The 16,020-nt window shown below is 40.1% G+C and overlaps 1 protein-coding gene across 11 annotated transcripts in view; it reads left to right on the forward strand.

Moving 5' to 3' along the window:
- Nucleotides 1-16,020, forward strand: part of MAGI2 (membrane associated guanylate kinase, WW and PDZ domain containing 2) — a 1,445,467-nt gene that overhangs the window by 1,283,641 nt on the left and 145,806 nt on the right. For all 11 annotated transcript variants that reach the window (XM_055133467.1, XM_055133407.1, XM_055133431.1 and 8 more), the window contains 2 exons: nt 6,236-6,428; nt 14,769-15,017. In XM_055133467.1, the coding sequence (XP_054989442.1) occupies nt 6,236-6,428; nt 14,769-15,017 (442 nt within the window). The remainder of the gene's footprint in view (nt 1-6,235; nt 6,429-14,768; nt 15,018-16,020) is intronic.

The following is a 16,020-nucleotide window of genomic DNA, read 5'->3' on the forward strand; positions in this document are numbered from 1 at the left end:
TGTTTTGTTATGTATAGAACCTTCCAGGACTGAGAAGTCCTCTTTTACTAAGGAGATCTGATTCTTTATTACACGGTCATAGGTTTAAAAACTATCAAATCTAGGGAGCCTAACAAAATCATATCCAAAATGAGAGGGGTCCTATAAATTATATTTTGTGGCATTTTGTAGAATACTGAACACTAGCTGAAACTTTTTCCGGGTCAGTTAGAGGTAAATTTGCATAGCCTCCATGGTACTACATTAACAATGTCTCAAGTTTACAATCATGAAGTTATCTTTACAAGAAAGATCAGGTCCCTTTGTTCCAGAATGTATTGACTGAATATGCTTTTGTTCCCTTCCCAATCTATGAGCACCTTGAAGACAAGAATTATGTTTTGATGATATTTCTGTCTCCCATGCCTCACACAGATTCTGGCAATCCACATTTGCAAAAGAGTCCTCTTTATCGAACTTAAATTCTAAGAATACCTAAGATACTTAGAATACCTAAGATACATGAGATCTGAAATATACAATACCCTATACGGTCTTGAAATGCTAAAAAACATCACTATAGTTCTAGAAGTAGTAATGGTAGCCCTCCTACATCCTGTATTTAACTTGCTCAGTGTTTTTAAATTATTAAACATCAACTGAATTCATATTCTAAATATTTTTATTTCCATCTTCCTTAAAAAAATAGCTTTAGCATCATCAAGTCTGAATTTTCTCCATGGCAACTAGCTAGAGCTATGCAGTGTTCCCTTCTGGACTGGAGTTATCCAATTTTCTCAGTTAGCCTACTGTCTGAGACTCCTGTCCCAAAGAGCGTGTTGAAAAGAATCAAAAAGATAAAGCATTACATATCAAAGGAATTGCTAACCAAGGTCAGACGATGTTTTCTTATAGGCCTTAAGCATAGAACATTTTATCAGGTCCCTTCTCATATAAAAATACAAATAAAAAACTAAGCTATGAAATAAGTGTAAGAGAAAATCCACAAAGCTCCACTTCTTCCCTTGATGCTGACTTCAATACCATCTTTGAAATATAAATTTTTGACTCTGTGGGACCCTGCCCCCAAGGGGCATGCTTTATCAAGCTTCCGTAAATATTCTCTTCACCGGTCTGCGCCTCCCTCAGAGAAGGGGTTGCTTGACTGACTCGCAGAGAGAGGAACAGAGTCTCACTGGATCCTGAAGGAAACCGTCAGATTGAAATTTGCCTGGCCCGGGAGCAATAGAAGAATCACTCACGTGGCTTGGCTCAATCCAGGTATGTGAGCGCAGCAGCCATGTCATCAGCCTCGGGACTGCTTTAGCCTGGTTGGAACACAGATTCGCACCTTCCCCCTGTCTCCTGAACATAGGCTTTGCGTTACTTTATTCTCCTCCCATCCGCAGGCAGCTAGGTTGATAATCCTCCTCAGGTGACATGGATTGTTGGTTATCCTTATTATATTTATTCAGATTTACTCTGGCTTATGCCTTGATTTGAATGACTCATGCTGCAAGTTACAATTTTGTCAGTGAAGCCCTAAAGCAGAAGCCTTGCTCTAGAAAGGCGTAAGTGTAGAAAGCTGGAAGATCTGAGACAGGCCAAGTGAAGAAGAGTGAGTCTAATGGAAGGCTTCCTCTCACAAAGCCTTGCCTCCCTGCTTTCCTCTGCTTTAAGTTGAGAGATAACACGCAGGCAAATGCACTAGCCTGTTTAATTGCCGATGAGCTACAGAGAGAGGTGCGAGGAGTGATTTGGCTTCCAGCCACAGGGGTCCTCATGAATTACATCAGATGTGATTTCTGTTCCTGTCTATATGGAATGGACTAACAGTTCAGGCTGCACATTAAACATAACATTGCATTCGGCAAATAATGAACAGCAGGACTTCGGTTCAAACAAAGCATATGGGCATTTTTCCTTCAAGAGGAAAATATTTTTCACAGTTAAGTAACAATAGAAATAGAAAGAAATGAAAAATTGCCAGAAAGGAACAAAAATGGGGTTTCCAGCTGTGAGCTGAAAAGAGATGGGAAGGCATCAAGATGGAAAGATTTAGAAAATGCTGCCACGGAAGAAAGTCGGTGTGGAGAAAAGCTTCAAAGAAAGAGAGTTAATGATAGACATACTGCTTGGCACGGGACTTGGTGCAAACTTGTGAAGGAGTTTCAAAAAGAAAAAGGCCCTGAAATCTGCTGCCACATTGTCAAATTGTCTGGGACTATAATTATTGCAGCTAAGATCTACCCGGCTGGGGCTAATATGAGGCAGCAACGAAAAGAATTGAAGAAACTAAAAGTTCTGGAAAAAAGGGGGTGGGGTTCTCACCTTTTTTTTTTTAACCTTCTTTTTTTTTTTTTTTTTTTTGCTTTTTGGGTCGCATATGGGATGCTGGGATTCGAACCCGGGTTGGCCGTGTGCAAGGCAAACGCCCTACCCGCTGTGCTATCGCTTTGTACCCAGGGGTCTTTTGTCCCTTGGCTGGTAATGATATCAGCCACTTTTGAATGAGAATAGCTGTTATTTCATATCAAATACCTTGTTTTGTGCCCTCTCATTTGTGATTTCAAGTGGAATTCTGTGAAGCTGTCTTGATTCTTTCTGTTGCTGTTTTGGGGAGTGTATTTGGGAAGGTAGGGGATGGGGCGGTGGCGGCAGGGATGGGAACAATCTTTCTTGCTCTGTTTTACCACAGAGCTTTCTCTTCAAGTCCAAATCAATTCGGGTGGATGAAGAAGTGCTCCTAGTTGAACAGTGAGGAATTCAAGTGCAGCACTGAAGTGTTCACCTGTTTGAAAACTCCATTAAGGCCAGAGGGACATGCTGGCAGAATAGACCAATGACGGTTAAGACTGGAAGGCCATATAGTCAGGGCTCAGCAAGACCAGAAGGAAAATATAATCAATGGGTCCAGATAGGCACAGGATGTCCCGTAGGAGACCTGAAAAGTGATGGCATGATGGGTCAGAGAAATCAAGCCAAACTCACAAGAATCTTTCAGTGTACTTGGACCATGACCCCAGAAATCACAGATATCATGGCTATGGGCACACAGGGCCCTGTTCCTCAAAGTGTAGCTGCTCTACGAGCCAGAGGCATCCAATCTTCTTAGGGGCTTGCTAAACAAGCAGAATTTCTGCTTCCTCCCAGGCCTACCAAAGGAAATTCTCTGTCCAGAGTCTTATATTTTCCACAAGCTCACTGACTGATAGATAAGCACTCTCAAGTTCGAGGACTACTGACTTAAAAGATCAGCTATCCTGAGGCAGGTTCTTAAGAGCTTAAATGAACAGGAAAATGTGTGTCCATTGGGAAGTCAAATATGAGTTCAAATATAAGAAAAAAATCATAGATTATCCCAACTCTGCTATTAGGATGACAGACAGAAAATAAACTATTAGGATGTGCCAAGTGTACAAAGCATAGTCAAGTTAAACAGGGGGAAATATGTGTGTGTGTCTGTGTGTGTGTGCCTGTGCGTGGGTGGGTGGGTGGGTCAGTGTGTGCTCTCCTGGATAGGGAGACACACTGGGGTCTGTATGTGTCAGTAGTGAAACACTGTGCCTGATAGTGCAAAATGGTCAAAGACTATGAAGTGATGGCAGTCTGGAAGCCAGAAACAGTGTCAGTACCCCTGATGAACAGAACAAATGTAACTACTGATCTAGCTAGCGGACAAGAGGCTCTAATGCTTACTCCAATCATTTTTTTGCTCTCTGCCTTATTCTTTTGAATAAGATAGAGAATGGAATATATAATTATATAATGCTTTGTATCATATGAGTTCTATACCATCAATTCTATTAAATTTCTCTATTGAACTTACTGCTTATTGAGAAGAATTTGTAAGATTTTATTGAATAAACTAAAGCGTGAAGGCTCAAGCTTCAAGCTCGCAAAGAAACGTGTCTAGTGACATTCAGTTTTTGCTCAAATGTTGACTTCTCAACAAACCCTCCTTAAAGAAGCTCTGGTCACACATCCCACACCCACCCCACTCTCCAATCTTTGAGCCATGTTTTCCATAGCACATTCCTGCTGGTACACCATGTAAGGTCACATTCAATACATTTCTGATTGTCTAACTATGAGACTGTAAACTCTTTAGGGAAGGGAGTCCTAACACCTAAAAGTGTCCCTGGGCTTAATGCATACTTGCTGCATAAATGAATTAATTAGTGAGAAGAGTACTTCATAGCATAGCAGAAAAGCAGATGTTTTAGTTGGATTTTTTCTTTAATGGATGCTCTTAGACTAGTAGCACAGAAGGTAACTTCAAGAGTATCTGTGTCTTTGTTGTTTTCCTTGAGCAACAGACAAACAGGAATTTTCCAGTGTGAAATTTTGTTTTTTACTATTTTTATAGAGGACCCAATTGCAGCTGTGGCTCTCTCAGTTGTAACCTATTTTTTGCTTCACATTCATCAATTAGAATCAGAACTACAGCTTAAAGTTGCTAATTAGGCAGCCAAGAAGTTTACAAGCCATCTTCTATCTGTAACTAGCTTTAAAACTCTCTTACCAAAGCGTACAGGAAATCTAAAGGCTGAAGCATTTTCTTTGGATTAACCCAGCTAAATGCAGCTTTTCATGGAGCAGTGGAGAAACAAACATTCCTTTTGACTGGATTTTGCACAGAGCACTCACCATGCCTTTGAACGGCTCCATAGTGGGTTTATTCTTTTGAAGAAGAGATTGGAACATCTTTAAAAAGAAATTCACAAATTCAGGTTGGCATGACAATAAGGGGAAATGGAGACTGTCAGAAGCATACCCAACTGCTCAGCTACTGCAAATGGTCATGGAAGACTTCTGATGCACTGGCTAGTCAATAGTAAGCTCATGTCAACCCTTTTCTGTAATAGCAATAATGAATCACTCATAAAAGAACTAATATTCAGTATAGAAGTAAATCTATTCTCTCAGTCCCCGAAGAAGTAAAAAAGCAACAATATTGGTAAAAGATTTTTCTTCCTGTAGATAAAGAAGCTATTTAGAAGAGCAAGGTGGCAAAGTCTTTAGAAAATAAAAGGAAACTCTTAAAGCTATAATACCTCACCAACCTGAGAAGTCCTGGGCATCCAGTTCTTGTTGCCATGTCACCAGCCTCACTGAGCTCAGTGACTAAGCAGGAAGGATGATGCTGCTGTCAAGCCTGAAGACAAACCAGCCCGTGGTGATGGTGGAGCACCTCTGCAAAAAGAGTCGTCATCCACCGATCTGGAATTTGACAGAAATTAGTGTGCCCTAAAGAAATGGAACACTAAGTGAGAATCATGTTATAATGACTTCAAATAAAACTTAGAATATAGCCTCTGTGATATATAAGCCATTATATATATTGGTAGCCATTCCCCTGAGATGCTGTGAGATGCTTCGTGGCTAAACCACTTCACAAAAGAAAATGGGCAGCTATTGTCCATGAGTTTGAAAACTTCTTTGTAGGTAAAACAGCCAAAAACCAAGATAGAAGTGACAGCCTTTCCTTTAAGAAAATGCCTTGCTACTGGACATGAAATTGAGTGTTTTTAACAAGAAGAGGTAAATACTCTGTTGGGCCTTTCATCAACATTCCTGTCTCAGACAATTAAAGTAATATGTACATTTCCTAGATGGGTGCTTCCTTGGTTGTCGTTGTGGTAGCCACCTAAACAGCAAAGCATTTCAGGGTGCAGGTGAACTGGACATATCCTGTATGCAGAGGATATCACTGATCAAATATTCCAAGGAATGGATCCAAAATATGGAAATTCAACTACAGTAATCAAAAAAAGACAATTGACCAGAAAAAAGCCAGCTATGCGTTCTTGCTTTGTTTTGTCTTCTCCTTACCACCAGCCTTTCAAAACAAAGCAAAATCAAAAACAGACTTGGAAACTATCAGAGTTTAATCGTGGACAGCAGCTAGTTTCCCCTGACAATTTTGAGCACTCACCATGTGCCATAAATATATTTATATCCTTCATACATTACTTTTTTCCGTTCACCCTAAGAGTTGATGACAAATGGTGAAAGAGAGGATCACAGAGGTTAAGAAGACTTGCTCAAGGACAGACAAATAAGAAGTAGTACCTGGGTCCAATTCCCAACTTGTTTCCCAATTGAGAGCACAGACACAGTGGTCATTTTTCAATCTCAAACTCATATTTGGGGTGAAGGGAAGAACATAAAAGTGAAATCCTCAAGTTACACACTTATAAAACAACAAAAGGTTTAAAATGTAGACTTCCTTTCCTCCTTGCTGTTTTTGTAGATTTTGATCGGCGCTGTCATTGCCATGGGCTCAGCTGACAGAGATGGCCGTCTACACCCAGGAGATGAGCTGGTCTATGTGGATGGGATTCCAGTAGCTGGCAAGACCCACCGCTATGTCATTGACCTTATGCACCATGCAGCCCGGAATGGGCAAGTCAACCTCACTGTGAGAAGAAAGGTGCTATGTGGAGGTAAGTAACCACCTCAGCCAATGACAAAGCTTGGGAGTTTGGTAGTAGGCAAGTTGTGTGACATGGTAAAGACACTTGAAATGAATTTTTGAATCTGTTTCTATTTTTTATAGGGGGGGAAACAGTTAAAATATTTCAAATGTAACTGTGTTTTTGAAAACACAGAGTCTCATTGTCAATAGTACAGTTCCAAGAACCTTTGAGCCCCTTATAGTCATAAAAATTTTCCTAGCAACATTTGGGACTAATTTAAGAGATGCATGCTCCTTTCTCTTTGGTGGATCTTAGATAAAAGAAGAACATTAAGGTAATGAAAATACAGATTTCACCCGCCAGGGGGATGTCTCAAAATGATCAATACCTTACCTCATGGTCCCCAAAGTGGCCCTCAAAAGGGAAAAAAAAAAGAGAGTGTTTCTCATTGTACTTACAAGCCAAGAACCTCTGCACTTTGATACCATAAAAAGGCAACTAAGATAGAAAATACACTTGCATTACAGAGCCTGATAAAAGATAATCATGGAGCTGACCATTATTAAATTATCACAAATTTTCTAATCCAGATTTGGAAAACTACTGCTTCGCATCACTTCAAGAAAACACAATGAATATATTTCAAACTTATGAAACATAAATTGAAAGTTATTATTCCCTTTCCGACCATTTCTCCAGCTTCATAAAGGAATCTACCACAGACACAATTTTCAGTAAGCCCTCATAGTCATAATATGTCTCAGTTCATCTCTCTTCACTATCTCCACCCTCATAAAAGGACTCATAATTTTAAGAAACATCTTTTACAAGTACCACACTATCATTTATAATGTGAGTACTCAATAATTGGGAGAAGATAGCCCATGAATCTAGTCAGTGAATCACAGCAGTACCATCAACGTTATTACTTTCTCTGTCCCTGTGGTCTGCCAGCTTCTCTGCTCAACCCCTTATCTACTCTTTATATAGAAAAATCCATGCTGGGATTAAGAGTAACCTTACTAACCTGGTTCTTTCTGCATCGCAGATGACTAAACTGAGGTCCAAGATTTAGTAGCTTGTTCAGTAGACATCAGTGAGTCAGTGATAATACAAATTTATCCTGGCCATCAATTGCTTCTTAATACCCCTTTCAGCCGCCTTCTTCCTCTACTACCATTCACAAAATCAGTGAATTTGTAAATTTAAAAACATTAGACCATGCAGTAGCAAATATTGCTGCCTTAAGTAAGCACATAAAGAATCATTATTGAACACATGAAATTTTTTAAAAGTCATTGCATCACTAGAGAACATAAGGTTATTAATGCATGAAAAATCCTTTTCTTTTTGGGTCTTTTAGATACTAGACTTTGAGCAAGATAATCATTTAAGGACAGGTCAGAAAACTTGTCAGCCCTTACTAGAAGAAACTGTTATATATCCCATATCATATGGCGGTTTTGCTAAGACAACCCATTTGTCTTCAGGAAATGGTGGAATTCTACTTGACCCAAAGAAGTAAAACACCTTGAATTATACCTTAGCCTTGGGAAAGATGCCAAGAGAAGACAGTATTTGATTAGCTAACATTTAACTGTCTTTTTTGTACAGAGTGATTTTTTTAATAAAAATGTTTGCTATGCTGTATGTTCAGTAACCCAAAGATAAATTAAAAAGATACCTGATTTACAAAGAAATATACCACAAAGTGCAAAACCAAGGAACCAACATAATTTCATGCTCTCCTTGTCACCAACTCATTATCACAAATTAAATTTTGTTCTAATAAGCCCAAGCTATTGAAGTATATGCCAACTGCTGCAAAAAAAAAAAAAAGTATTCTTGCCATTTGTGACTTCCGTGAAGATGCACTTTGCTGTCATTCTTACAAGCTTTACTCAGCAGGGCCTTTGAGTGTGTTTCAAGTGCATCTAATTTTTGAAAATGTTCTGCAGACTGCTCATTCACACCAGGAGAGTTTCCAAGTTAATTCAGCCCACTCTTCCTTGAAAGCTTCATCAGTATTGAAAATGATTAAGCTCAGCAAAGGATACTTTGATCATAAAGTAAATGTCTAGAAATAAGATGAAACAGATATTTTTAAAGGCCTAGGAAGGCAGCTCTATTTTATCACTGCCATTTCCCCAAGCAGTGAGAAGGGGCCACCACAAATGTATATGACAGTGGAGTTGCCTTTTCAAGGCTTGTTCTAATTATGCCTTCCTAGGTAAAGGAGTGGGAGGTACAAGCTGGCTGCCCCTGAGATAGATGTTCAAGTGAGCAGTCAGCATGTGCAGAGACAGAAGAGCACAAAACGGGCTGTGTTGCCACCTACCTGCACAAAGTAGCACTGATAAGGGGAAAGACAGCTGGAAAGAAGAAAGAGCAGGGGCACTTTTTACCCGTGAGCCTTCCTTCTGCTTGTGAAAATGCCTGACCCCAACTTGGAAGACATCAGGGACTGGCTTCCTGGTGAATGCTTATGAGAAAACATATCCATGGGGAGAGATATGTTAATCACAGTGGGAAAAGAATTTATAGAGCAAAAAGACTGCTCCCAGTATGAGAACACTTCAGAAGCGGGCACACTAAAAACAGAGACATGCTTATTTGTTTGTTTGTTTACAATTAGGCAGGGCAAACCTGATCCTCAAAAGAGAGATTGTAGAGTTAAGGAAGATAGCATTCATTAATGCATCCTGTTTAGTTTACCACAAAATTTTAGCACAAATCTTGCACATTAAACTAGTTTTGACAAATGTCCCGGCCATGCCATCAGCCCTGATATTAGTCTTTTTTCCCCCACAAGGATAGTAGAAGTGTGATTTTAATTATTCTACTGAATGTATAAAGTACTTATATGTTTAGTTGATTGCCCTTGAGATATTCAATCTAATGACACATTGTGTTGAATATGTAGTATTTGTCTGGGGCGGGAATACCTCTGAGGAATTTCCTAAGGTGTAAGTCTAGATGTGAAAGAAAGTTTTCTGACTAAATCAAAACATGTTATAGTCAGGCTTGATGATGGCAGTCTATAATGTCTTTATCCTAACACCCAAAGGAAAGTAATTCTTGGCTCAATGCCTCCCCCGGGAAAGCTTTCCTAGTTGTGGGGTGAAACATTTAGTCAGTGTTTAAGAAGTCAGTGGGTTCACTGCTTGTACTTTACCTACTTAGAATTTTGGTCAATTCTAAATGCATTCCTTTGTTCTTGGTTTATGTACATGACACTGATTTTAAAATGCCTCCATGGGCAAAAAGCAGGAGTGTACAACTCAAATACTTGCAGAGAAGTCAACCCCTAATGTTTGCAAGTGTACATGAACATTCCAGCCTCTGGGACCAAACTCTATATATACACATATCCACTGTCAGCCGTACTTGAGACACAGGTCTGACAAGAGGTATATGTAGAAACACCCTAGAAACAGTCAGGTGTTTTTGGTTACAAAATTCTAGTTTGGAGAGATAGTCTAGGAATTTTGTATGCAGTTACCCTTAGTGTAATCCGCAGTGTACATCTAAGCACTACCAAGTGTGGTCTTGGAGCTCCCTAAGTATCACTGGGATGACCCTGGTAATCTCCAGCACCACAGGAACAGAACAGCACTGCATCTTTGGGTTCTTGCATTCAAATACCAGTTCAGTTTATAAAGATCACCATTGAGAGATCCCTGGGTTCTCTCAAGCACTTCTTGGGAGCCCCAAAATTCCTGCAGGATACTAATCTTGCATGCAGCCAACACTGATTCCATCCCCAGTACCACATGTGGTCCCTAGAAAACTGCCAGGAGTGATCCCTGAGCACAGAGCGAGGAGTAAGCCCTGAGTATTTCCAACTGTAGCCCAGAAACATGCAACAAACAAAAATACTAGACCTGGTACTTGGTCATTTAATGACATTTTCTATCTTTACTTGAAAGGATACTGTTCATGCCCAGGAAGGGATTAGAGAATATAGTCTTGTTTGGATCTAAGAGTCCACATAGGAAATTGATGTAGGGTCAAGACTAGCCTTCAAAGTCAATCATTGAAAGTCTTCTTAACTCTCTGGGCATCTTTTCCATTTTTATCACTTGTTTCTGCTCAATGTTATTTTTCAGTCACAGGTGACAAATGTGTTCACAATCCTCTCTATACAGATATTTTCAGTTCTCTGATCTTAAATCAGATCAGGACTTTGACTCTCCCCTTTCTTTGGCAAATAGAGCCAGAAAAGCTTCTTTCACATGCCATCCTCATCTCCACATTTGCAGCATTGGGTCCAGAAGCAAAAAAAAAAAAGGGTCAAGGCTGGCTAACAATAATTTGAGTATTAGACTCTACTGAAAATTAAAATATCTTTGTACAAGTGCCCAGGAAGCCACAGGAATTCTTCTGTTGATCTATACATTGACCTATGCATTTTTTGGGGGGGAGTCATTATTAGCATGGACACCCACCTCCAAAAATGAATGCTCATTCAGCTACTGTGATTTGAACTCTCTCATTTTGAATAATGGGCTCAAGTTGCTAAAATAAAGAACTTGGCTCTAGAATTAGAAAAATAGGTTCAAAAGCAATAGAAAAGGCTTCCCATTGTTATATTTGACTCTTCCAATTACCCAAGGGTCACTTGTCTTAGTCACGGATGTGCTTTCTCTCCAAAACCTGTGGAATAGCCACTCCTAACCATTTTACAACAAACACAGACTTTTTTTTCTTTGCTGCTGTTTTTCTGACAACCACAGCACTCAATCCCATAAAGTATGACAGCCAGAAAATGAGATCTCTCTTGTCACTGCCTATGACATTTAGTTACTGATTTGGTCCAATAACTCGAGAAGCTTTTCCTTTTAATGTTTTCAGCATAATAATTGTTTGTTTTTCTTCTTGACTCTCTCTAATCACTGTATTTCTCACTTGCACAAGGACTGATAAAGGACATGTGTTTCTCCAAGACAGTAACAACTTGTCTTCGGATGATGTTTTCCGAGGGGGAAAGTCCACTTTATGGATGGTGTTCCATTTTGGTAGTAAAGAAGCAAAAGCGTTGACATTGACATTTGTTATTTTTAAGACCTTACTACATTTCTTACCGATGAAAGGCATCATTTGTTTTCTTTTATTATAAGTTAATTAAATTCTTAAGGGAAAAATTATATTTATCAAATGATAATGAGAAGCAGCTCTAGTTCTTTTTCATTTTGCAATTACAAACAAAAAAACAAATGCTTTATAGTAAGGCCATTTTTAAACTGAGTATATGAATACATGTAGCTCCTTTTCCTTTAGGTACCAGAACCTGTGTTGTAATCTATATTCTTTCTCCCTGACTTTTTATTTTGAGAATGAAATTGCAGCATATAATGCAAAGAGTCTTTCCTGACTTGCTAATTATTTGTGACTTGCCATAAGAGACAACTTCTACAGTTCTAAACAGGATACCAACCAGAAACCCAAAAAGAAATCATTGTAATTATTTCTCATCTCATTATTCCTCTGTTCTATAAAGACTTTTGAGTGTGCTAATCAAACTTTAAGATGGAGGGTACAGGTGGAGGGGTGAGTACTCGATCATTGTATAACTGAAACGAAAGCACGAGAGTTTGTAAGTCTGTAACTATACCTCATGGTGATTCACTAATCACTGTATCACTGTCATCCTGTTGTTCATCAATTTATTTGAACAGGCACCAGTAACGTCTCCATTCATCCCAGCCGAGATTTTAACAGCCTCTCCTTACTCATTTTTCCCAACGATTGGAGGCTCTTTTCAGGTAGGGTCAAGGGATGAAGCCTGTTATTGTTACTGGTTTTTTGCATATCGAATATGCCACAGAGAGCTTGCCAGGCTCTTCCTTGCAGGCAGGATACTCTCGGTAGCTTGCTGAGCACTCTGAGAGGCATATATACATACATATATGTATATATAAATATATATTTCCCTTAATGGTTATTTGTCGCACAGCCGCTCATACATGAGTGTGAGCCTGAGCGTGTGGAAGCAAAACTTAAATTCTTCAAAATTTGAACCAGTGGTCAAGAAGAATTGTATAGTGGGTGCAGGAGAAAGTCTCTTTTTCAGACATGTTGAGCTATCGTTTAGCTATAATATTTTGTTATAGTAAAATATGACATTAATTCACTAATAAAAATTTTTTTAAACTTTAAGATGGAGATGAAATAGTTCTAATTCTAATAATTATGGTATTCTAGGGACTGATTTGGTCCTTTTATTATTTTTAAGTTCTAAAATTATTATTTTATTTTTTGTGTGTTTTTTTCTATTTTATTATTTTTGAATGAATTTTATTAATTTTGAATGAATCACCATGAGACATAGTTACAGACTTACAAACTTTCCTGATTACACTTTAGTCATACAATGATTGAATACCCATCCCTCCACTAGTGCTCATTCTCCACCACCTATGTTCCCAGTATCCTTCCTGCCACCCCCACGTTTTCCCACCCCCTGCCTATGTGGCAGTCACATTCCTTCTTACTCTCTCTCTCCCTTTGGGTGTTATGGCTTGCAATACAAGTACTAAGAGGCCATCATGTTTGGTCCATAATCTACTTTCAGCATGCATCTCCCATCCCGAGAGAGCCCTCCAACCATCATTTAATCAGCACACCAAAACCCAGGTATTAAATTAAAATTACTTTTCCTGAACGACTGATCAACTCTCATTTTAAAAACCAGCTTTTCTTGCCTGCCAACATTCTGTTATTTCTCCCTGTAAGTATGCTTTCTCTCACATGGAAATATACCATGAGTTGCTGGTTTGCTTTACCTGCTTGATATTATCACTGTCACTGTCATCACTGTCATCCCATTGCTCATTGATTTGTTCGAGTGGGTACCAGTAATGTTTCCATTATGAGACTTGTTGTTACTGTTTTTGGCATATCGAATATGCCACTGGCAGCTTGCCAGGCTCTGTCATGAGGGCAAGATACTCTCAGTAGCTTGCCGGGCTCTCCGAGAGGGGCAGAAGAACCGAACCCGGGTCGGCTGCATGCAAGGGAAACGCCCTACCACTGTGCTATCTCTTCATCTTGATATTATAATTTATAATAATATGGAATGTAATGAACAAGGCTCCCACATCTCCCCTAATGATCCGAGTTCATCCTTTCAAAGTCTGATCTCATCATAAGACTTAATCCTAGAGCAAGCTTTAAGAAGTATGTTTCACCCACGTGAAGTGAATTAACCCTTCATTGCTAACAAAATAACAAAACCATGATTCTTCAAAACATGAGAATAAATCATCTTACTTGAATAAGCCCTGGACTGCCCCTCCATCTCACGATACACATAGATCATAAGTCTTCAACTTATTTATCCCTGCAGACTGATGCCAGTTCATGGGCCAGCGGTTGAAGCCCAGTGATCGAGTGCACCATTTCTCAAAACATGGCCTTTGAAATGTGACTGATTGCTGTGCCCATTCATTCCTATGTCAACTGAAAAAAACTGTCCATTAATAGACCCTAAAGATGTAATTCTTCATAAAGTCTTCCATTCTTATGCATAGTTTAAGCTTCTGTGCATTTCTTCTATGATATCCTTATATCAGGTGTCATTATGCAGCTAAAAAACTCAATGTCCAACGCGTGCCGAATGTAGACTAGAGACTGAACACAATGGCCACTCAACACCTTTATTGCAAACCACAACACCTAATCAGAGAGAGAGAACGAAAGGGAATACCCTGCCATAGTGGCAGTGTGGGGTGGGGGGAGACGGGACTGGGGAGGGTGGGAGAGACACTGGGTTTACTGGTGGTGGAGAATGGGCACTGGTGAAGGGATGGGTTCTCGAACTTTGTATGGGGGAAACATGAGCACAATAATGTATAAATCTGTAACTGTACCCTCACAGTGATTCACTAATTTAAAAAATAAATAAATTTTATTGAAAATCAAAAGAAAAAACCTCAATCTCCGAGGCTAGGAATTGACTTTAGGGTTTGTGGTCATTTTGCTATTGACCTTTTGTTGGAGCTATCCGTGATAGTACTCAGGGATCCATAGCAGCAGTACTGGGGTGCAAAGCCAGGGCTTGGCACATGCAAGACATATACCACTTCAGCCACATCCCAGTCCCAGGACTTGCAGTTTTTGCAAGAGGAAAAGACAAATGAGTCACAACACAGAAGAAGATTCTGAGGGCTTTGCTTGTGTGTTGTTGTGAATCGCAGACCAGGGTCCAAATCTGGGGAACCCGGCATTAGATGTGCTCTATATATCTGAAGAGGATGAGAGCCCAGTCTTCTGAGAATGTCAGTGCGTAGCACAGTGCCTGGTGCATGCACACACTCACCCAGGCTTGATCAGTATCCTAGTGCCCATATACAATGTATATTCCAGGAGATCCTTGCCCAGAGAATGGGAGGAGTCCGGGCTCCGTGTCAACTCACCACAGCTCTCCTCGCAGTGACTATGCCACCTACACCAACAGCAACCACGCAGCCCCCAGCAGCAACTCCTCTCCCCCGGAAGGCTTCACCTCCCACAGCCTGCAGACCAGCGATGTGGTTATCCACCGCAAAGAGAACGAGGGCTTCGGCTTTGTCATCATCAGCTCCCTCAACAGGCCCGAGTCCGGATCCACTCTAAGTAAGTGACTGATGCACCTCCCTTTGAATACGATAAGTTGTTGGTCATGTGTTCTAATGGCAGGGGCACTGGAGAAGCAGGTCGGAGGACTGCTGGAGATGTTCTTTAGAGTCTGAAGGAGTCGGGCAGCCTTACCACTTGATTAGCCAAGAATGCAACACAACTGAAGTCTCTCCAGCCCCTGTCACCATACAAAGTTTGTTGTGAACTGGGAGAAAATGAAACTGGGAGTATTAGAGTGAGTGTTAGTGTTAAGGAAGGGCCAATGGGATAGAGGACAGTCTAGATGGACACACTGCAGTGGGAAGAGTCTCAGTAGAACCCCAGTGAAGCTGTTAGTGTGTGTGAAAGGAGAGAGAGAGAGAGAGAGAGAGAGAGAGAGAGAAGAGAAGAGAAAGAAGTGACTAAAATCTAGAACTAGGTAGGAGCCAGGCCACACGATGTGTCCTACTCTCTGGAAGAAGTCAGGATTATAACCTAAGTCCGTGGCAATACCTGGAAATTTTTAAAAAGTTATGGAGATCTGACTTACATTCTTAAAGGATGAGTCCAAATGTAGTGAAAAGTGAAATCGTAGGGAAAAGAGCTAGACTGGAAGCACCAGACATTTATAAGGCCATTGAAATAGTCCACCAAGGTGGTGGTGCTTCCCCTACACAAGCAGCTGTGGAGAGAGGGAGGGAGCAGAAAATAGATTCCCCTTCTGAGATTTTGTTCTCATTCTAAGGTTCTCATTCTAAGGTTCTGTACAACAGGTGCCAAGCAAAGTTCCTGTTTCTCTTCCAGTTCGCCACCTTTGTAGCTTCTCAGGCTGCTCTGGTGGTCCTTCTTCTAGCTAGATAGAGTGCACTAACAGCAAAAGAAGAATCAACTCGTGTCATAATCCTAAAATTCTTACAAATAATGTAACTTCCAGCACAGGGGGTGGGTGGGATGTCAAACAATGCTCAAGAAATCAAATTACTGTGAATGAATAAGAACTTTTTTGATAAATGTGATGCTA

This window comes from Sorex araneus, chromosome 1 (assembly GCF_027595985.1).
Source record: "Sorex araneus isolate mSorAra2 chromosome 1, mSorAra2.pri, whole genome shotgun sequence".
NCBI lineage: Eukaryota > Metazoa > Chordata > Mammalia > Eulipotyphla > Soricidae > Sorex > Sorex araneus.